We start from the raw sequence: 22334 nt of genomic DNA on the forward strand, positions 1-22334 counted from the left end.
ACTTATGTAATGGGTTTTGTAAATAGCCTACGTTTAATACTTCTAATTAGTATCTAAACTCATGTGCTAAAAATAAGCAAAGAAACCAAACCAAGCCATTGTCATTCTAAGCTCCCAGGACTTTTTGATTCCACGCTCCAGCTTGCTGGATCGTGACACAAATTAAGGCTCGGGCGAGTGAATTGGAGGTCTTCCTTACTCGAAACGTTAGCTGTTGGATCAGTATTCAATGAATCTCCTTTATTTTCTACCTCACCACTCCATCTCCTACCTCCTGAAGTTGATTCGCTCTGTTCGCTTCAGCTTATCAGCCAACAAATCAGCCGTTTCAGCTTTTCAGCCGGTTTATAAGTCCACCCGAACAGCCTCAGATGTTGTTTTCTTCTCCAGACCTCCCATACCTCTGCCCCCTTCCTCATGCCTCCACCCTGCCGCGGCAGGCTAAGACCTCGTTGGAGCTCCGCGCCCCGCGGCAGCCACCGTCCTACCCATCCTGCCACCGCCTCCCACCATCACCGTCGTTGTCGTCGTCGCCCCCACCCCAACACCGCCTAATTAGCCTCATCCACTGCCTGACCGGCGGCGCCATCGCCGCCGCACCTCACCGCCCCCACACCCACCACCTCCGCCAGGTAGGCCTACCGCCGCCGGCCATCCCTCTGAGGCCGCCGGTGAACTTCCAACCCCGAAAACCCCAAACCCTTAGTCCCGGAACCCCTAATCTCGTCGAAGTTTGACCGGAGCCAGAACGTGAAATCCCATGTAGATGGGGAGGAAGAAAAATTGAGTGAGAGATTGCCCCAAATCACTCAAGTAAGTGATAGCTTTCCCTCAAATTAAAGCAACCGCCAATCTCAAGTTTTCGAAGAATTTTAGTGGGTTAGTTCTTGACTTCTTGTATGTTTGCACTAGCACAAAAGGCACAACGTGTAAGCTCAAATCTGCTCGTAGACATGTACCAAACGTGCTATAGATTTAGTCTTCACAGGTTAAATTAAGTTAAGCCAAGAAGAGGGTTAATGATAAGCCAATCAAAAAATGCTGAACCTTGGTTGCTCACAAGTTCAGAATGTTGGACTTGGACTTCATGTATTACAGTATGCTTCTTGCTTAACTTGAGGAATACAATTACCCGGATTACATGTGACAAGGAAGATCGATGCATAGTTTAACTCGAGAACTGAAATTTATATATGGTCTCCTGGAAGGCTGCAGGCTGTTGAGTGTCATGTAACGGAGTCGTCGTCAACGCGGTGAGGCAGGTAGTACACCACTAGCAACAGCTATCTGGGATAGATCAACAGGAACGCATGCGTAAAGAACTAAAGATTAACTAGTAGTGCTACTATATCCAATCTGTATGTATTGGGCTATTGGTCACTCGAATTATGCTGGAAAACATAACATTTGACACACGCCCACATTCATCTGATGATTTGAACAGATCCGATAGTCCTCAAACATTAATTCTAGGAACCTAGACCCGCTCATAATTCATAAACAGAGAGAGATTTTTCCTCTTCCGATAGAACTCTTTTACGCCTGCGCACGGGGATCCTGGGAGATCGAAAGCACGATGCGCGCGCATGTGGAGCTCATCGCTTTGCAAGGTTGAAGCTGCTTCGATGCCAGGCTATCTGATAACGTGGGGTCGTGCTCCACGCCGGGAGCATAGAAAACACCGAGCCATTTGACCTTGGGGGGCTGGGGGCTATAAATCGGCCGTGCCAGCAGGTCCGAGCTAGCCGCGGAACGACAGGTAGGTATCAACTGCAACCAGAGTTGCATTGGAGCGCAATGAGGATACGGAGAGGGGCCGGCAGCGGCGGCGTCCTCCTCCTCGCGTTGGTGGTGTTGCTCGCCCTGCAGACCCCGGCGTCGGCTGACAAGAAGGCACCGGCATTTCCTTTCTTTTCGCCACTCTGCCTTTCTCAATCGTCATGTTCTTGGATATATGTGCAGCTTGTTGAGCCGATCTCTGACTTGCATTGCTACTTTTGTGCACTCCTGCCTGCAGCTCTATGTGATCTTCTTCCAGAACTTTCCGAACAACCCTTCCGCTCTGCTCGGAACAATCACCACTGAGTAAGATCACTCCTCAGTACACTAGCATCCATTTTGATTTCGCAGAGAAACCAGTAAGCGCGTGCTCACTGTTCCTCCTCGCGACTGAATGCAGCTTCAGCATCCTGTACGATTACAGCCCCATCCGCGGCCTCGCGCTGCAGATCGACGAGGGCGTGCTAACGCTCCTCGAAAGTAAGTATACTAGCTCCCTCCGTTCCAAATTATAGATCGTTTTAGTATTTTTAGATTTATAGAGTTTGTTATGCACTTAGATATACCCTATATCTAGATGCATAGATTGCCAAAACGATCTAAATTTTAGAACGGAGGGAATATTAAGTCTGTTTCAGCGATTAATTGGTTCATTGGTTGAGCTATGACTGAAGACGAGTAGACGACGTACGGATGCATCGGGCTGATGCGTTTTTTTCTTCATTTTTTTTTTGGTTCAGAGCTCCCCGGAGTGTTGAAGGTGATCCCAGGCAGGCTGCTGCAATTCCGAACCACGCACTCGTGGGACTTCCTCGGCCTCGCGGAAAACGGCCAGGGAACCCCCGCGTCCGCATGGTCGTCTGCCAAGTTTGGTGCGGACACAATCATCGGCAACATCGACACTGGTAATTTTACAGCGTCGTCACTCTATACATCATAAAAGCGTCCGAGATACTCCAGAGTACAGGTTTATAGAATCATTAAAATCATAAAATGTCTAAAATTGTGTACATGTTGACAAACATTACTAGATTAGTTTAAAAATAGTATATGATATATAGAACATACTTTTTTTGTTAAGAAAAATATATTTTTCATAGGTATGGACAAACAACATTAAAATTTAAAATATGTGGCTCAGGATAAACCTAGATAAATTCATATTACGATGATGGGGAAAGTAGCTATAATATAATCCTACTTATACTTTGAAGCACTCCGACGAGATGGTTCCGGGGTTTTGTAAATGAAGAATAATCCTGATGAAAGATGCTATGCACTACAATGTTGACTTCTACATGGATCTTAATGCGTGATTAGGCCTTGAGATGCACGACATGTTTTTTTAACTCCCTTGAAGATTGTTCAAATCCGAACTAATTAAGCAGAGTCAGATTCCAGCAAACAATCAGGTCCAGCCTGACAAAACGGTAGCTAGTCCTCGCGTCAGGGGCCTTTCTTTCTTTCGGGAACTAGGAGTTGCCGATGCTCATTGTGATATTTGCCTGCTGCATCCATGTACCAACTGCAAAGGCGTATGGCCGCAATCCCAGAGCTTCCAAGACGATGGCCTTGGCGCCCCCAAGGATTGGCGTGGCATCTGCGACAAAGGCTGCGACACGACCTTCCAGTGCAACAAGTAACAACCTTTTACGCGCACGGAGCACTTGGCACTTAGCACGTATGGCAGGCAGGCCCGCGGGCAACATCTCACGTGCAACTCCTATCATGCACACTGCAGCAAGCTGATCGGCGCAAGGTTCTTCAGCGCGGGTCTCCAGGCGGAGCTCTCGCGACCCGGCGACCAAGGCAAGCTGCCGAGCAAGGAGGACCTGTCCTCGCCGCGGGACTACCTGGGGCACGGCGCGCACACGCTGTCCACCGCGGGCGGCTCCTTCGCCCGGGGCGCCGGCGTCTTCGGCCACGGGGAGGGCACGGCCGCGGGCGGCGCCCCGCGGGCGCGCGTGGCCGCGTACAAGGCGTGCTTCGCGCCCGGATGCTCCGACATCGACGTCCTCGCGGCCGTGCTCGCCGCGGTGGCGGACGGCGTGCACGTGCTCTCCCTCTCCCTCGGGCCGGAGGTTGCCTCGGACTACGTCTCGGACCTGATCGCCGTCGGCACCTTCTTCGCGGTCCAGAGCGGGGTCACAGTCGTGTGCGCCGCCGGCAACTCCGGCCCGCAGCCGGGCACGGTGACCAACGTGGCCCCGTGGATGTTCACGGTTGGTGCCAGCACCATGGACAGGGACTTCCCGGCTTACGTCAGATTCGGCGACAACCTCGCCATTAAGGTAATTAATTTGCACGATACTACTAAATCAGAATCCCTCCGTGCACCGGTAGTAGATTTTTTTGCCCTTCTTGATGCAAAATGTATTTGCAGGGGCAAAGTCTTGGGGCCAGTACTCTGCCCCTCGGCCAGGCGTATCCAATAATCAGCGGGGAGACTGCCAACGCCGCATACCAGCCTACCAGCAACTCGTAACTACTGGATCCACAATTCCGTGTGTCCTGGAGGATCGACGTGCCATCTGAGCGTACTGACCGATGAGACTCCTTTGTGCCTGCCTGCAGGTCGCTGTGCTTGGCTGGCTCCCTGGACCCTGCCAAAGTGACGGGCAAGATCGTCGTCTGCGTCAGAGGAGTGAACGGCAGGGTCGAGAAGGGGCTCGTTGTCAAGCAGGCGGGCGGCCTCGGCATGGTCCTCTGCAACGACGCCGGCTCCGGGGATTCCGTGCTCGCGGACCCGCACCTCGTCGCGGCGGCTCACTGCTCCTACTCGCAGTGCGTCCAGCTCTTCAAGTACCTCCACTCTACCAAGTAAGCAAAAATGTTACCCCCGTGCAGTAACTTTCTTTCTGGTTCACTGATGATCTTACGCGTTGGACCGACTGACTGATCAGCATTTCCATTTCAATTTTAGCAATCCGTCGGGCTACATCAATGCAACTGACGCGAGTTTTGGTGTCAAGCCGGCGCCGGCGGTGGCAGACTTCTCATCGCGAGGGCCAAACCCCATCACTCCTCAGATCCTCAAGGTTGGCGCGCATTTCTCAGCTCCCAAGCCAAGATTCACTTCCATCTGTTTACTTGATTGAGTAGTGTTACACTGACTTGCCGGTGGCATGCAGCCCGACATCACGGCACCAGGCGTCAGCGTGATCGCCGCGTACAGCGGCGCCGTCTCGCCGACGGAGCTGCCGTTCGACGACCGCCGCGTCGACTACAACATCATGTCCGGCACATCCATGGCGTGCCCCCACGTCTCCGGCATCGTCGGCCTGCTCAAGACCAAGCACCCCTCGTGGAGCCCCGCCATGATCAAGTCGGCGATCATGACCACCGGTGAGCTATAGAGCATCGAAGCTATACAACTCTCTCGAGCTTCGTTCGTTTGGCTCACATTTTTGTATGTTCCGTTGCAGCGACCACCGTGGCCAACGATGGCAACCCGATCCCGGACGAGACCGGCGCGGAAGCCACGCCGTTCAGCTACGGCTCCGGCCACGTGAACCCTGTCAGCGCCCTGGACCCCGGCCTGGTTTACGATACCACCCTGGCCGACTACACCAACTTCCTCTGCTCGCTGAAGCTCACCCAGAACCCGCTCCAGGACCTCCAGGGCAACCTTCCGGTCGGCCTCCCGAACCTCCCCGTCAACGTCTCGGTCCCCGTCGACCTCCTCCTCCCACTGTTCGACGCCGCCGGCGAGCCGTGCGTGTGCAGCAAGAGCCAGGGCCCGTACGGCCGCCCCGAGGACCTGAACTACCCGTCCATCGCCGTGCCCTGCCTGTCCGGCTCCGGCAGCACCACGGTGAGGCGCCGGGTGAAGAACGTCGGCGACGCGCGCAGCGTGTACAGGGTCACGGTGACGGAGCCGGCGGGGGTCAAGGTCACGGTGGTGCCGGGCGAACTCGAATTCTTCGGGACCGGAGAGGAGAAGGAGTTCACGGTGACGCTGGACGTCGTCGACGCCGCGGCGGCTAGCGACTACGTGTTCGGCAGTATCGTGTGGTCGGACGCGAACGGGTTCGACGCGTACGGCAGGCCGGACGCGAACAGGGGGCATCGCGTCCGGAGCCCCATCGTGGTTAAGACGAAGTGCGGGTAGCATGTACCAGTAGCAGAGCAAGAGAAGCATATTTGAAAGGAGATGCAGGTCACGTAGTCTCCCCGCAAAGGAAAAAAAAAGGTCGTGTAGTCACCAACAAATGCTGAAGCAGTTGGTAAGCTGTTAAACAGGTTACAAGTGTTAATGGAAAACGAAGTTTTCTGAATGATTGAATAAGTTCCAGTGGTTTGATTGAGAACCATCTTCGAGTGAGGTTTGTAGAGTTGAGGACAAATGTTTGGTTTTGTATGTAGTTAAAGTTGAAAAACTATGATGCAACCTTTACTCAGACCTTGTTACTGAAAAAAAAGAGAAGTCAGAACTTTCTTTTCGCTCTCCACCACGAGCCGCTATGGATGCGTCTAGCTATCACTAGAGACGACAAATCCCCGACTGTCACCTCAAAAAGATGCGACGGCCCAACAACGGTCCACGACGACGTCATCTTCCTCCTAAACTCCCATTGCCGGCAGGTCATTTTCCTCCCCCGCACAGCGTTCTTCTTCAAATTGAGGCATCGTTTGCCCCACGCCACCCCCCAGCCCCATCTTCGCCACTCCTGTCGTCGGATTCGCCGCCACCGCCCTCCGCCACGTTAACCAGGGGAGCTTTCCAATTCAAATCGAACCGCAGTTCATCCCATGCCGTGCTCCGCCACCTCAGGAACTCACCGTGACTTCCCCGCCGCCTTCATTGGCCACCAGTTGTCTTCCACGGCCCGCGGCCCGCGACGTCCTGCCGCCTCGCCGCCCCGATCTCCTCTATAGCTGATCACACCGGAGACAGCCTCGCCCCCGGCAACCCAGAACCCGAAGCCCTGAACCCTAACCCTGTGGCGGCGGCGGCACGCGGCAGCGGGCGGAGGAAGAAGAAAGGGGGCACAGAAGGCGCGCACGGCTATTTTATCGTATATGTGACATATAGTCGTGGCGGGCCGCCACTCCCTCTCCCTGTCCCGCCGCTCGCTGCCACGCCGCCTCCCCTCCGAGCGAGGTGCCACCTCTCAATCCCTCACAAATCGCGCAGGCATGCAAGAGGCCACCTAGCTCGCCTGCGCAACCGCCCACCATCCCATCGCCCCTCTAGGGCCTCTATTTTGCTATTCCTTTTCTGGGATGGGGAAGTTGGACCTTGGTAAGGAAAGGTCTCGGGGCCTCACAGGCCGTCCAGGAACTCCGCGAGGTCACGTGAGCCGCAATTTTCACATCCCATCCCTGTTCGCTCTCCGAGTCTTGATGGCAGTCCGCATAGGCGCTCCGGTTCCAAACTCGTGGAAGCACTATATCGTGCCACGACGGGGGGCCAAACCCTAGGCGGCGGGCGGCGCAGCGTTGCGAGCGCCGAGCCGATGAGGGAATCAGGTCAGAATACAAGCCGGCCACCACAAGCTCGACATGAGCCCAGGACGGTAGGGCGGTCCCACCTGTATTCAAGGGTTGGGTTGAATACCCATTATTTTTACCATAAAACTTTGTATATGTAATGTATCCTATGTATATATATATATAAAACAAAAATAGACAGACTATAGTTCAAAAAGCCACCTTGATCGGTGCTAGCCAAATTGGCCCATTCTGCCGGTCCCTCCTCTCCGAGCATAGAGGAGGACGCTGCCTCGTTCGGTCGTTCGACGGTTCGAGTCCTCCTCTTCAACTCTTCCTCAATCGATTTACGCACGCTCGCCCCCCAGGCCCCAAACCCTAACGGCAGCGGCGGCGCGGCCCCGCGGGGAGGCCGGAGGGCGAGCAGGCGGCGTTGGGCGAGGCAAAGGCGGAGCCGCGGCGGCGCACTTGACGCAGGCGTACGGCGACCTGCGCGCGCAGCGCCACAGCGACGGGTCCCGGCCCGCGTCGGCCGGCAGCGGGCCGGTGCTGGAGCAGGGAGCGCTCCATTCCTTCGCCTTCTCCCTTCTCTGTTCCGTGCTCCGGCCTCCGGCAAAGGCAGGCATCAAGATTCAAGCCCCATCGACACAGAAACTGCAGGACTGCAGCAAGATATTGAGGTGTGCATTTGCAATTGTCTGTAAAATTGGGATTGCATAGCAATTTGCTAAAATTGGTCGATTTGTTATTGCATTTGCCCTGTTGGTGCTTGTTCTCCTCCCTGTTGCAATTGTGGGTGTTGAGAGGGTCTTCTCTGTAATGAATTTGATAAAAAAACAAGCGAAGAAGCAATATGGGGTAGAAATATTTGAATGGTTGCTTGGTCACGTTGATTGAAAGGGAATTCTTCTTGCAAGCTAAGAATCAGGACATCATCACTCATTTTCAAAGCATTTATTTCACATGTTGCCCCTTTGATATGTTACCATTTAGTACATCTATGTGTTGGACAATTTCAAGTTATGCTCAATTTTATTAATCAATGATGCTGGCACTTAATGAGGCTGTCAAATATTTTTTTAGCATTTGGATTTTGAATACCCATGGTCCAAATCCTGGGCCCGCCTCTGGGCAGGACCAGATTAGACTGTGCTCCCTTCCTTAGCTTGCTTCAGTCGTTCCTCTCTGCTGGTTTGGTCTTTGGGTGGGGATTTTTTCTTTTTTTTGTCAATAGATTAAGTGAAAGAACAGTATGGTTTGTGAATGCAGTTCAATTTGAATATGGGATCAAGTAGACAGCCTGGGAAGCCTTAGGCAGTTTTAACAACTTGATGTTCAGTCAAAAGTATATAGTATGGTTCAGATAAGATATAATAGTTATTTTTGTGCTCTGTTCAGTTCGTCTGTGATACCCTTATTAAGTGCAATGTGCAATATTAGTCTTGGATCGGGGATGATGAATTTTTCTCGTTCGATGCAACTAAAATATTATTAATATACAATGCAAAAATTTTAAACCAGTGAAGGATCACATCACGTAACCACCACACCAGAACAAAATGCAAATTGATGGAGACAGTTTTTACAATCTACAGAACCATGACCGTTGGTGGTATTGAAGCATTTAGTTGCTGTCTTGTTGTGTGATTATGAATGAAACTCTCTTTTGTAATTTCTTCATCCGCCTGTTGTTTTGATGTCTCCAATGGCATGTTCTGACTCTAGCTTGTTGTTTGGTGTCCATAGCAGTAATTATTTTTTCTACTAATTATTAATATGTTGATGTTGCCATGCTTGCCAATAAGTGCAGTGCTAACATTACATGCTTATGATCCTATTTACATCTGAATAAGCAAACATACGACAAGTTTTCTTTTCTTTGTGGCAGAGCTATAGCTTAATTTTGTTGCCAGATATGCTTGGGCATGAGTGCCATGGCTCCGCACTACCAAGCTGCAACGCTGATTGCTTCTCCATCTTATCCAAATGCTATTGCTTGGTCAAGTGACAATTTGGTGGCTGTCGCATCTGGTCACATTGTCACTATTCTGGTAAGTGCAATCCCATCACGCTAAGATGTTCTCATTCATGTTATACACTCATGTTTCATGATAGTTCATATGTGGAATCTGGATCTACCTGACCTTGTGGTCATCATGTTTCATTTGTTCCTATTCAAGAACCCAGCTGCGCTTGAGGGGCCTCGTGGACTGGTTGGACTTCGTCGCAGTGATCCTTTTCCTATAGGAGTGGTTAACAGAGAAGGTATATTTTGGCCTTTGCTTTGGTGATCTCCTGTAGGACATATTAAACTTGCTGATTTTGTTAATTATTTGGGACATCGAAGACTCAATTTAACTATAACATATTCAGAAATTTGTTTCCTTGACATCAATTTTGCAATCTGGATGTGGTGTTCTGTTAAAAACAAAATGGAACTTTCGGAATTGTAATGAGTGAACTGTCTTCCTAGTTGGCCCTTTCAGTTTTACTAGTCATATTCTACTCTGTAAAATTCAAACTACTATTACAACTGCATTTTCCATCACAACCTACGTAATCGCTTCTTAAACGAATGTCAGGCCATTTTTCATAGTTTAGTACATAGCTTTCAATTACTGTCTTTCCATCAAAGAACGGAAAAAAAGGAAGTCCAATTTGGCCATATAGGTGTATCAATTTTGTTTGATCTGAAATTCTCAATTTGTCAATATTTTGCAGATCTCTTTGAGCCATGTTTGGTGCCTACATGCTTAGCGCGTGATACTGAACCATGTGCCCGGTCAATTTCATGGTCTCAGCAAGGATTTGCACCTAATTATGGGTATATATATCTTTGACATTCAATTTTAAATGGTATTCAATTATACATGATCTTCTCTAGATGTATTTTTTTGTGCACAGGTTCATCTGCTCATCCTACTGCACTTACATATTTTTATATGGATGACAAATCTAGGTGTTTGCTGGCTGTTTGCACTGTGGATGGTCGTGTGAAGCTTTACCGGTCACCAATTTGGGAATTTTGTGATGAGTGGGTTGAGGTAAGCAATTTCTGTGCTATGTGAACAATGTTGAATTTGTCAATGTAATATATGAGGAATATAGGAAGTTCATCTGGATTACCAACTGAATTTCTGCGCTGCACTGATTTTTCTTGTGCCGGGTTTGGCTTAGGGCCATTGTTTCAATGATCCATGCATAATGCGTATGAGGAGTCAGATATTTTTTGGATGACAAGGGGAATCCGCTCACCATTAACTGCATAACCTAGTTTCCATTCAAAATTTCATTCTGCAGCACTTTCGTAGTACTGTTCCACTTTATAATCAGAATAAAACTTGCAATTTGCAGTTTTGGGGTTTGTTCTTGACTCTTTTGTTCAAGGAGTAGCTTTTGTATGGTCTTTATTGCCTGCTAATACAAATTTGTTCTGGCCTGGCTAAGTTTTTTTGTCTTCCATCGTTTGTATTCATGTATAGTGGTCACTTGTTCTATGTCACAGTTATTGGTGCTTATCAACCTTTCACTTGTTCTAGGTTGCAGATATATCGCAATTGCTTTTTAACCACTACAAAGTTATAAACTTTGAAGAGGATAATGGTCCTCATTTGACTTCTCCGGTATGATACCTTTCACTCTAGCACTGAGAGCTCTATTTATTTGATTGTCGCCTATTTCTGTCTGAATGTGTGGTTAAAATATGCTTTTGTGATCAGAAGAATACAAATACTGAAGAAACAGAGGTTTTAGGTTCTACTTGTGAATTGCAAGATCCCCTTTCTCGCAGGGGTCCTGGACAGAGAAAAAGAAAACCGCCAAGGTGAGTAATATTTTTCTGGTTCCGCATCATAATTTTGCAAATAGAGAAACAATCACCATATTTGAAATAACAAGATGGTCTAAAGAAGCATCATCTAGCTATTATTTGGGCTGTCAAATGTGGATATGGAAGCATTGTCTACCCATTCATCTGTGTATGTCACAGATCTTCCCTCAAAATTTATTTTGTTGCAAGAAGTCAACATTCTTGGCAAGATTTCATATAGTGTACCTGAATTTGTTTCGAATAACTTTTTACTGATTGTAGAGTTGATGGTTATGTTTATGATGGCAATGAGGATTTAGATGCTTCGAAGGATGCAGACTTCTCACTGAAACCATGCTCTAAGTCAAAGAAGAAATCTTCGAAAAAGGTACAAATTTTACACGTTAACATTAGGCTGGAGTTTCAATTTATTCTTTCAATCGTAAAAGGAGAACCATGTTGTTTCTTAACAAAAAGAGAAATTAATTATCATGCTAAGTGAAGGTATTTCATAGCATATTGTACATGACTGTAATTTGAATTTATTGTTTATTTAACACTGCTGTATTTGTGACTTCAGACCGCAAAACCTGGGCATGAATTTGTTGCTGTAAATAGACAAGGCAGCACTGTAAATGTTAAAGCATCATTGCCCTCCAATGGAGAAAACAAATCTCTTCCTCTTATCACGGCAAAACAGTATGCTCGTCGTGATGCACATCTGTCTTCCCTCGTCGTTGCATGGTCTCCACTTGTGTCATCAAGTGATGGAACTTCTTGTTTATCGAGGCATTGGTGCATTCTTGCTGTTGGCTCCAAATCTGGAAATGTGTCTTTTTGGAAACTGCATAAGCCAGAATACTTCACGATAGATGCTGGCGTGGTTACCAGTGATCCAATTCTCATTGGGGTTCTGCAAGCTCATAAATCATGGGTCAGTGCCATAACCTGGGAAGTTTCCTCCGCGGGCTCTTCAAAATCCTCGCTTCTTTTAGCAACTGGATGCTCAGACGGAAGGTGAGCATGATTGATGTGTATTATTTGTAAATGATTATGTGCTTTCTTTGGCTGTATTATGTATTGGTTGTTTACATGGCTTTTTATGAGCTCTCAATGATTCATGACATGGCAATAGGGATATATGTGATGTTCATATTTTTTTTTAAAAAAACTCTGAGCTGTTATGTGCCTTGGAACAAGGTCAAAGTGTCTGCATAAGCAGCAGGAGGACCTGCATAGGCATGCGATGTTGTGCCTAATGCTTCATGCTTGTGCAGGTGATGTGATCAATGTTTAAAGATGATGCACAGCATTCTCTGCACTAGATATCTGGGCTGTGGTGAAAATGCTTTTCTCCATGCCTTAAAGATTCTCATTGTTCATTTCCGTCCAATTTATAAAATTTTGTATTCTGATGGTTATTTGTTGCCTTTCGTTTTGTATAAATGTTTCATATCTCATGTTGAAGATTTTATTTATTTTCTCAGTGTGAAGATATGGTTGGCGAATATTGAAGGATTAAATCAATGTACAAATGCAGAAGAAGTGCCCTTTGCATTAGTTGCCGAGGTACATAATAAGCATCGACCTACAGTTCATATTTGACATGAGCGATTTATGCGATATACTTTTTTTTTTCCTTTTGTGAGTGTACAACATTAATTTGATGTAGCATGCTAATTGTACTATAAGTTAATTTTTTTTTATCTTCTGTAACTAAAGTTTTCATTCCAAATGTTCCTTTTGTCAGGTCACCACTGATTTGTCAGCTCCAGTATCATCAATTTCATTAGCTGTACCTATCCGGTCCCAGTATGAGGTTAATTTGGCAATTGGACGAGTATCTGGGTCACTGGAAACATGGATATGGAATACACATAGCTGCAAAATTGAGAATACCAATGCATGCCATGCACATGATCAAGTGGTAAAACTTCACATTAGTTGAGTATCTTTCTCTTTAACAAAAGAAAAAAAAATATCTAACATTACCATAGGTGACAGGTTTATCATGGGGTATGGATGGCTATTGTTTATACAGCTGCAGTCAGGTCCGTTAACTTTTTTATAGCACTATTTGATTGCTACCTCTTTCGTAATTCTGTTTTACCAAGAAAACTGGTCCTACAGTATGGACTGATGTAAGGATTTGGGCCTGTGGGGTCAATTGAAGCCTATTGATTTGTTAGAAGTCTGATGGCTTAAGTAAAACAGCAACAGCAACCAGAGATGTGGGATGTGTTTAGTATGAGTTGACTACTTGAGTCAGCTATTGAAAGTTCAAGGCTGTCTTGATTGTTGATTATATTAGTGTTGCCACTGAATATACTATACTTTGCACTCTGTTATCTTTCTCGAGAATTTATATCCTCCAGATTTTGGGAACCGTAACTTTTTGTTTTTCATAATTTTTCTTGAGCTTTTAAGTACTTGCAGATGCTTTACATTTTGCTTCTTTTTCAGGATAATTCTGCACGCTGTTGGATCTATCACGAAAACCACCTTGAAGAAATTCCTGTGCATACAAATTTTCCAGAGCCAAAAGAGTCAACAGATGTAAAAATAGATAACTGTTTCTCTTCTTCCTTGATGTCCAAGTATTTTTATCTCCTTATTATTGACTTTCAAATGTGCATGCAGCTATCTGAAGTCTCCAATCGATGCTTTGGTCTTACACTAGCACCTGGAGAACAAATGATTGCTGTGGTATGCTTTAGGCTTTTATATCAGGCATCATTTTGCTCAACTGAACAGTTTCTGTAGGGAAACCATATGCATAAGCTGTAAGAATTGATGAACTTTGTCCTTTTCAGGTCCGTGGTTTGGATCTGAATCTTTTAGACCAGATGTATCAAGCCAGGTAACTACATTTACAATTCATTATGAAATGTATTGGGATCATTGTGCTACAAATCTTTATTGCTTTAATATAACATTCAGAAGATGCATTAACGCGGTCATTATTTTGTTAATCAAAACAATAGGACACAAAAGGCAGTGGTTGAGTTCATTTGGATTGGTGGTCAATTTGTTGGTATTCCACTAGACAGGAGGATTGATGTTTGCAATCCACAGTCTGCAATCTTATCCTCGAGTAACTTGTGGTGGGGATCCAATATTTTGTGGTCGTTGAAGAAATATGAAAATGTTGAAAAGAGTATTGTCTTGTGGGATGTTGTAACTGCACTACAAGGGTTCAAGAAATACGCACCGGCCTTTCTGGAGACTTTAATGGACATTTGGATCTCAGCTTTATTTTCAGATGACCGACAGTGTGTTTCTATCAATTCCCCATCATATTCAAGGCATGACATTCTGCCCAGTGTCAGTTTGCGGAAGCTACACTTACTGAACATCATTTGTAGAAAAGTGATGCTCAGCGATCATGCACAGCATGGTCCTGGTGCTGAAAATGGTAATGACTCGGCAACTGATTTCTGGAACACTCTTCTGATAAGGAGTGAAAGAGAGCTGCGTGAGAGACTGGTGGGTTTCACCTTTGCTGCAGTCCTGAAAAGGACAGCATTTTTATTGAAGGGTACATCTACTGAAAACAGCTGGTTTCCTGTCGGCGTTGCCCAGATGGATTCTTGGGTATCTATGAATGATGAAGTGCATAACCAGCTCAGTTATCTCAGATCTAGGATCAAAGATCTAGGAAACAGGTATGTTTTACTAAGGGGGTGTTTGTTTCTTTAGTTCCTCCTAAAATTCCTATCACATCGAATGTTTAGATACTAATTAGGAGTATTAAATATAGACTAATTACAAAACCAATTGCACAGATGGAGACTAATTTGCGAAACAAATCTATTAATCCTAATTAGTCCATGATTTGACAATGTGATGCTACAGTAAACATGTGCTAATGATGGATTAATTAGGCTTAATAGATTCGTCTCGTGAATTAGCCTCCATCTGTGTAATTAGTTTTATAATTAGCTCATGTTTAATTCTCCTAATTAGCCTCCGAATATTCGATGTGACATGAATTTTAGTCGGGGCTAAAGATCGAAACACCCCCTAACTCAATCGATCATCTGTCAGCCAATTTCATATGTGAAATGTCAAACTTAATTGATTTCCTCCTGCAGGATTGACTCAGCATGCGAATACTCTGTCGAAGAAACCTGCCTCTACTGCTCTGCACCAGTCCCCTTCGAGTCGACTGATGTAGCCATCTGCAGAGAAAGGCACACGTTGACAAGGTGCAAGGCGTCTATGCTCTTGTGCTCCGTTCTGCAGCCGGCGTGGCACTGCGTATGCTGTGGAGGCATGGTCGACAAGCTGCTGCCGGAGTCATTCTTCACCATGCAGGCATCCCCTTTGGACGCCAACAATGACGAAGGATCGCTCAATTTGTCAGGAGCCGCTGTCCCGCTTTGCCCCTTCTGCGGCATTCTGCTGCAGAGGCAGATGCCGGTGTTCCTGCTGTCCACCTCGCCGGTGTAGTGTTTAGTGATTAGTTGGCAGCCTCTGTAACCTTAGAACATTAGGTCTTAGTCCTAGTACTAGTTGCTAGTTGAGGCTGCTCGTGTTAGCGATGGAAATGTAACCTTTGCCGAAATAAGCACGCCATTCGTGGCCTGGCTTGGCTTGGTCCATCAATGTAACTTTTGGTAACATTCTTTTGACAGCTAATGTAAACTCTGCGTAAGCGGAGCAGTGATGCATGGCCATAATATGCCAATAATATATCCTACTAGAAATAATTGTGATTCCTTAACGCCTAATCATGTACACAGCCGCCTACTCACCGGCTAGCCTGGCTTCGCTGGAGTCCGGAAAGGGTGGCGAAGGCCAGGCGGCCGCGGAAGCTTCCCATTTGCTGTTGCAGGCGGCGGGAGCGGAGCGGAGCCTCGCACTCGCCACTGCAGTTTTGTCCTGGCGCGAGGACGGGACAAGGTGCCAGGCGCGGGTGGGTCCGGCGCAGGAGCCCTTTTCTCCCACGTTGACCGCACCATCGCATCAACTGACTCCCTCCATCCCTGGGCTCCCGGCCAGGTTCTCCTCGTCTCTTTTCCGGCTCTTCCTTTCTCCGTTCTCTCGCCTCCAGCCAGGATCCGATCTCGGAGCCATCCCCGTTGCGGCGTCGTTGTTTTCCTTGGAGTTCAGTTGCAGTTTGATTTTGATCCAGGAGGAAGAAGGGGGAAGGTCGGACGGGGAGCGCTGAAATGGTGAAGGACAGCGCGTACTACGACGTCCTGGAGGTCAGCACTGACGCCTCCGTGGCCCAGATCAAGAAGGCCTACTACCTCAAGGTGCGTGGACCGTAAAATCTCCCCCGATCAACGATGATGGTGTTCTTCATGCGTTCTGTTCCTGTTTCGTGATTTTGAATCTGTTGGCCCTGTTTGGATTTTTGAAGGCCAAGCTGGTGCACCCCGACAAGAATCCCGACAACCCTGACGCCGCCTGGAGGTTTCAGGTACATGTTCATATTCTGCTCTACTCTTTTGATATGTCCTGTGAACTTTGTTAGTTGCATTCTGAATGCAGAAGGGGACAAAATATGAATGCCATGTCTGTAGTAGGATTACATGCTGCTAGGAGGTACATATAACGGTGGACTAAAAAACCCAAAACCCATAAGATGGCCACTGTGTAATTGTGCGTTGTTTCTGACCGTTTAACTGTAGAATTCGCGTGGACGTTGCAGTAGTGCAAAAGCTGAACACTCATTTGAGTACAGTTGTGTTTGTTTCTTGTATCTGCATTACTAAACTTGATTCAGTTATCTTGTAGATGGTTTGCTTGCTACGAACACTGACGTGAACTGGTTGTTTACCTTTACCAGGAATTAGGTGAAGCCTATCAAGTCTTAAGTGATCCGGTGAAAAAGGAGGCTTACGATAAGTATGGAAAGGAAGGTCTTCCCCAGTAAGTCCTAAATTCATCTAATTCTATCTTAGCTACACATGATTAGAAAAAGTTTAGAATCAGGTCGCAACAGATGCTGTGAAATTTATTTTGATGTTACTCTTACAGAATGGTAGTTACCATATGACTCGTAATGACAGTGTCACAAAATTTCTTGCAATTGTATTTCAGAGATAACATGATCGATCCAACTGCTGTCTTTGGGATGCTTTTTGGGAGTGACTATTTTGAAGATTATGTTGGTCAACTTGCGCTAGCATCTGTTGCTTCAGTAGAGATTGAGGAAGAATCAACTACCCCTGAGGCAAGGACAAGAGTTCAAGAGAAGATAAAGGTATGCTGCTTCTGTAATGTTTATTGTGTTCACGCCTCCTCAGGGTCAGGAATTGATTCTCTAAACCTTCATAACCCTCATTGATCTGCAGAACTTGCAAACTGAAAGAGAGCAAACACTTATTCAGAGTCTAAAGGACCGGCTGCAGCCATATGTTGATGGGAGGCAAGAAGAGTTTGGTGATTGGGCAAATGCAGAAGCTCGGCGCTTGTCTCAAGCTGGTAACGTCAAAGATGCTCAGTTTTCATCTCCATCCTCCGTCATTTACTCATTAGAAGTCTAGGCACTTCACTAAACTTTGTTGTGATACGCATGCATGTGTTAATGTTATTTTCACGGCGTGTTATTTTCTTTCGTTCCTTCATTTCTCTGTTGTACCGAAAATGCTTCTAGGACTCCAAATTACCCCCAACTTTCATAGTTTGGCATCCAGAAGGTTCATTTGCATACTTATGTTTGAGCAATGAGCATTACAAAAATTTGAGTTACTAATGTCTTTTATGCGGTTTATACTTGTATAAAATGTCTTTTCAGCTTTTGGTGAGGCTATGCTTCACACTATTGGGTACATTTATGTTCGACAAGCAGCAAGAGAACTTGGAAAAAACAAACTGTATATTGGTGTACCATTCATAGCAGAGTGGGTAAGGGATAAGGGCCACCATGTAAAATCACAGGTTAATGCTGCTGCAGGTAAATCCGAGGATATCGAGCTACTCCTTTTTTTTTTTTAAAGATGAGCTGATTCTTCAGTGACTCCTATACTCCTACTATAGGTGCAATTTCTCTGATACAGCTACAAGAAGGGATAAAAAAGATTGAGGAGGGCGATAACAAGGAAGAGCAGCTTATTAAGAATATTGAAGAGAAAAAGGATGCGATGCTCAATTCTTTATGGAAAATTAATGTGGTTGATATTGAGTCAACGCTTTCACGTGTCTGCCAAGCAGTAAGTACTGTATTAAGACATTCCTATTTATCATGCATGTATTTATATTTCCTTTTGTATGAATATTCAAGTAGAAAAATGAACAATCTTTGGCATTCCACAGTTAGTGATTTCCCCCTTTCTCCAGGTTTTGAAAGAAACTAATATTCCCAGAGATGTACTGAAGTTGCGAGCAAGAGGATTGAAAAAGCTGGGGACAATCTTTCAAGTAAGTTTTCTTTTAGTTGAGTTTTCCAGCTAGTTTGGCAGGGCGGAGAATAATTGATGAAGGCCTAAGGAATAATAAGCTTAGAATTGCATTAATCTTTCATCTCTTATTTGCGTATCATTTTATTACCTTCTCTCATCAGGACTGAAGTATGCTGCATCATTTTGTTTGAGTAGATTGCATTATAAATGCCAGACATTGAATCCAGTGTTAATTTAGTGTCATTACTACATATCTATTAGTCTGATACAAAATCTTTTTTCACTGAAGTTATTCTATGGCGCTACTTTCAGCGTTCTTTGGAAATTTGTTGAAATTAAGCATCATTTGTTTTCCCAGAACTTAGTCATCCTACAAATTAATGTTGGAAGCATGCTCTAATATGAATAAATTTGCACCATGTTCATTGTTTGCTGCTACGAAAATGATTTTCAATGGACAATCTTTCAGCAGTTTCATATATCCCAGAACAAACATAGACACAGTTTTTCTCCATCGTTTGCTATAAATTCATAAGACAGTGAATAGTTACCCTGGAAAACACATCCTATCACTCTTGAATGGTCTTTTGGTTTTTTCTCGCTTGGGCATCTGCCTACTGATGCTTTTCCTTTTTGAAATTAACTTGCATTGTTCAAGGTTTTAGTTTGCTTTGATGCATCCTTGCCTGAATCCTATGTGGAAACTAACTTGCACGCCTTGTTTATCAAAAATAAAAATTGAAAAAACGTGCAGGTTCTATGTTTTATCAGTTCTCAGCTATTCATTCAGCTCTTAGCTTGAGTGCTCCTGCCATTACGAGTAATTTCATGCCGCTCCCGTTTAACCAGGTAGCAAAATTGTAAAATGTAATTTGGAATCCGTTGTGAAACCAGGGTGCGAAATCACACTACCGACGCGAAAACAGCCTGCGGGTTGAAGATGGGACGACGGAGGCGACACCGTCGAACTGATGAGGACGGTTGTGGATAACTCTCTCATCGCTTCCGGAGACAACACCCCCAACGCCGACCACTAGCTGCCTTAGAAGAGCCAGGCATTGTTCTCTGCGTGAAGAGTGAAGATTGGTATACTGTATGAACGCAAGGTATTCCAACCTTTTTTGTCTCGCTATATATACAGTATTCGTTGCCTGCAAACAGTCGATATCTACGTGAATAATTCATGAAACCAGTGTTTTGTCCAATACTGATTTACATGACCACCGGCCTTGGATTGTTCAGAGTCTGGTTCGAACGAGAGCGGTGCGGTGCGAACGCCGTTGCACAATTCAGTGACCCCGAACGTTCGAGAGCAAGGCAATTCAACGTGGCACACCAGTGGACACGCGCACTTCTGCCGTCGTTCCACGCAAACCTACGAGGCTGCACGCTTCGGCGCGTGTCCTCCCGCACGTGCCGACCTGTCGCCCTGTTCCTCGTACATATATACGGGCACGTTGATTTGGCCTCCATTCCCATCCGGGGACAACCACAGTAACCGTCTGTCTCGAGAGGAGGAAGAAAGGGTAGCAAGGGGGGCAAATGGCGGAGTACCATGGGGAGTATGGGCACCCGTACCCGCGCGTGGACCAGTACGGGAACCCCGTGCCGCCGGTGGACCAGTACGGCAACCCCGTCCCGAGGGAGCCGGCGTCCGCCGGTCTGGGCGGCACCGCTCCCCTCTACGGCGCCGCCGGCGACACCACGGGCGCGGGGTACGTGGCGGCGCCGCCGGGCGACTACGGCACGGCCGGTGGTGCGGCGTACCCCAGCGGTGGCGTCGCGCCCGGCGAAACGGCGCTCGCGTACGAGGGCATGGTCGGCGGCGGCGGCGGGATCGGCGCGGCGACCGCGGGCATGGGAGGGCAGCTCCAGCCGACCAGGGAGGAGGAGCACACGTTCGGCAGCTCCCAGCTGGAGCCGGCCAGCAGGGAGGAGCACACGACGCTCGGCGAGAAGCTGACGCGTTCCGGCAGCTCCAGCTCCAGCTCCAGCTCGGTAGTAACTAACCCCTGTTGCGTTAGCCACTGATCCTTTGTGTTCGGTCATAGCCCCTCCTATTTGTTACTGATGCGGGTGCATGGATTCCGCGTGGGCGTGCAGTTCTCCGAGGACGACGGGCAGGGCGGGCGGCGGAAGAAGAAGAGCATCAAGGAGAAGATCAAGGAGAAGCTCCCGGGCACCCACAAGCACGAGGAGCGCAAGGCCGGGCACGCGGCACCGGCGACGACGACGACGGGGACGACGCATGCAGCGGGGGCGCACGAGAAGAAGGGCTTCATGGACAAGATCAAGGAGAGGCTCCCGGGACACCACTGATGAGCGTACGTCGATCGTGCACGTCGCGCTGTGTGTATATCGTGTACGTGTTCGGTAGCGTCGTTCGTTCGTCGGTCGGTTTGCCGTGTGTCGTGTGGAAGTGTGTTGCTTGTGTTATGGAAGTCGCATCAGCTGCTGTGTGCTGCGTAGTTGGATTTGGGTACGTGCGTACCTCCTTTTCGTTTAGGTTTGGCTCGAGTTTATGTCTGGGCTGTGTCGTGTATCTGTCTGTAGTTGTGGAGATGTTGGATTTCCGTATGAGACTGTCAGTTAGGCCTGTGATTTGGTTGCAGCCTTGTACTGTGGTGCTGCCACTCGCTCCAAGGCACCAAAGCGCGCGGTAGTGAAGTGAGGCCGCGCGGCTTACAACAGGTTCAGCTTCGCGCTTATAATACTGCCGGCTACTAACAAACCAAGTCCTGAATAACAGGCCAACTAGTGCTAACCTCCTGCCGCCTATCTAAACCAACCGAGCGCCTCATTTGCCGGAGCTGTACGCGCCGCCTGTAGGTGCGCCCAACAAGAGCGTCCACAACATGGGCCAATTTCATACTGTAAACTATGTTCAAGAAATCCAATAAAACATACACGTGTCTTGTACATTGGCGACTTCCATTATGCAGCATCAGATGCTTTAAAACAAGATCAATTTAACTGATGCTATATTTGATATATTTGATGATAGGCTGTATTTCAGGAAATCAAAGTCCTCTTAACTGGTTGAAAAGTTTGTTTTTTATGATGATAAACCTAGCGGCACATGAAGATTCATGTATCTTTGCCACTCTATTTGTTCCTTGAGATATGAGAGTAGTAAATTTGTAGTCCATAAACTTAAATTGTGATCAGCTCTCTAGTTTAACCAATTGGTCATTAAAACAAACAATAATGGGTCCACCAATTCAGGACTTCAAGTGTGCCTATATACCTATGTCATCAAGTATGTTAATGTATCTTTCCATGATGTGATTTATGTTCTCATTTGTGGCATACTGTCATGAGAGATTTTATGAAGGAAAAGGAATCGTAGCTTGGAATACAGAGGGCTCATCTTCAGTACAATGAGCAATAATTTTTCTTCCCAAGAAGGGTGACCGGGAGTATTATCTAAATCAAATTAAATTATAAGCAACTATTAGAGGGCTCATCTTCAGTACAATGAGCAATAATTTTTCTTCCCAAGAAGGGTGACCGGGAGTATTATCTAAATCAAATTAAATTATAAGCAACTATTAGAATCGTCCAGATAATTCACCACCTCAACCAGTTATGTTTTAGCATCAACAAGTATGGTTTCAGGCTGCAGCTGCTAGATGGGCTTTAATCCTTCGAGAGCTTTACCCGAGCAACTCCAAGAATTGGCCCTACTTCAAGCACCCCTGCTTTTCTAAGTAGGGGCTCCTCCTACTTCTTCTGCCATCAACTTCATCAATAGTCCCTACATTACAGCCCCTACTTTACTATGGCATATAGGACCCACCTGTTAGGGTCTCATATTTTCCCTTTTCTTTTTTTTTCTTTGGGTAAAGTGCGCTGGCAGTCCCTAAACTTGTTGCGCTATGTCAAACCGGTCCCCAAACTCGCAAAACGGCCCATCAGACCCCTAAACACCGTTCGGGTCTCATTAACGTCCAACAACGGGT

General features: G+C 46.7%; 4 protein-coding genes across 6 annotated transcripts; all 4 read left to right on the forward strand.

The window, feature by feature from the left end:
* The first annotated feature begins 1717 nt into the window (after positions 1-1717).
* Positions 1718-6230, forward strand: LOC117855702 (subtilisin-like protease SBT5.3). The gene is made up of 11 exons (XM_034738083.2): positions 1718-1893; positions 2018-2085; positions 2180-2259; positions 2520-2684; positions 3313-3418; positions 3521-4070; positions 4163-4260; positions 4354-4599; positions 4703-4817; positions 4911-5124; positions 5205-6230. Exons 1-11 carry the CDS (start codon positions 1798-1800, stop codon positions 5888-5890), a joined length of 2424 nt encoding a protein of 807 aa, XP_034593974.1. The 5' UTR covers positions 1718-1797; the 3' UTR covers positions 5891-6230.
* A 1240-nt stretch (positions 6231-7470) lies between these two features.
* LOC117856983 (uncharacterized) lies at positions 7471-15741 on the forward strand. 3 transcript variants are annotated; one of them, XM_034739445.2, is made up of 17 exons: positions 7471-7892; positions 9101-9263; positions 9393-9477; positions 9934-10036; positions 10172-10256; positions 10752-10835; positions 10935-11035; positions 11303-11408; positions 11601-12037; positions 12508-12589; positions 12771-12947; positions 13018-13071; positions 13484-13576; positions 13661-13726; positions 13834-13880; positions 14005-14685; positions 15115-15741. In XM_034739445.2, the coding sequence occupies exons 2-17, from the start codon at positions 9138-9140 to the stop codon at positions 15470-15472; spliced, it is 2685 nt and encodes an 894-aa protein (XP_034595336.1). In that variant the 5' UTR covers positions 7471-7892; positions 9101-9137; the 3' UTR covers positions 15473-15741. The 3 variants fall into 3 exon arrangements, with proteins under 3 accessions (XP_034595336.1, XP_034595334.1, XP_034595335.1); XM_034739443.2 differs by having other exon boundaries at positions 7472-7892; positions 10932-11035; XM_034739444.2 differs by having other exon boundaries at positions 7472-7892; positions 9126-9263; positions 10932-11035.
* Positions 15742-15745: 4 nt separating this feature from the next.
* On the forward strand, positions 15746-19577 carry LOC117856984 (chaperone protein dnaJ 10). Its single transcript, XM_034739447.2, has 10 exons — positions 15746-16024; positions 16158-16281; positions 16389-16448; positions 16818-16900; positions 17072-17234; positions 17326-17455; positions 17769-17927; positions 18011-18183; positions 18311-18391; positions 19267-19577. The coding sequence occupies exons 1-10, from the start codon at positions 15756-15758 to the stop codon at positions 19342-19344; spliced, it is 1320 nt and encodes a 439-aa protein (XP_034595338.1). The 5' UTR covers positions 15746-15755; the 3' UTR covers positions 19345-19577.
* On the forward strand, positions 19337-20971 carry LOC117856985 (dehydrin Rab25). Its single transcript, XM_034739448.1, has 3 exons — positions 19337-19478; positions 19615-20370; positions 20476-20971. The coding sequence occupies exons 2-3, from the start codon at positions 19915-19917 to the stop codon at positions 20689-20691; spliced, it is 672 nt and encodes a 223-aa protein (XP_034595339.1). The 5' UTR covers positions 19337-19478; positions 19615-19914; the 3' UTR covers positions 20692-20971.
* The last annotated feature ends 1363 nt before the right edge of the window (positions 20972-22334 follow it).

Source organism: Setaria viridis, chromosome 5 (genome assembly GCF_005286985.2).
Source record: "Setaria viridis chromosome 5, Setaria_viridis_v4.0, whole genome shotgun sequence".
In the NCBI taxonomy this organism is placed as follows: Eukaryota; Viridiplantae; Streptophyta; class Magnoliopsida; order Poales; family Poaceae; genus Setaria; species Setaria viridis.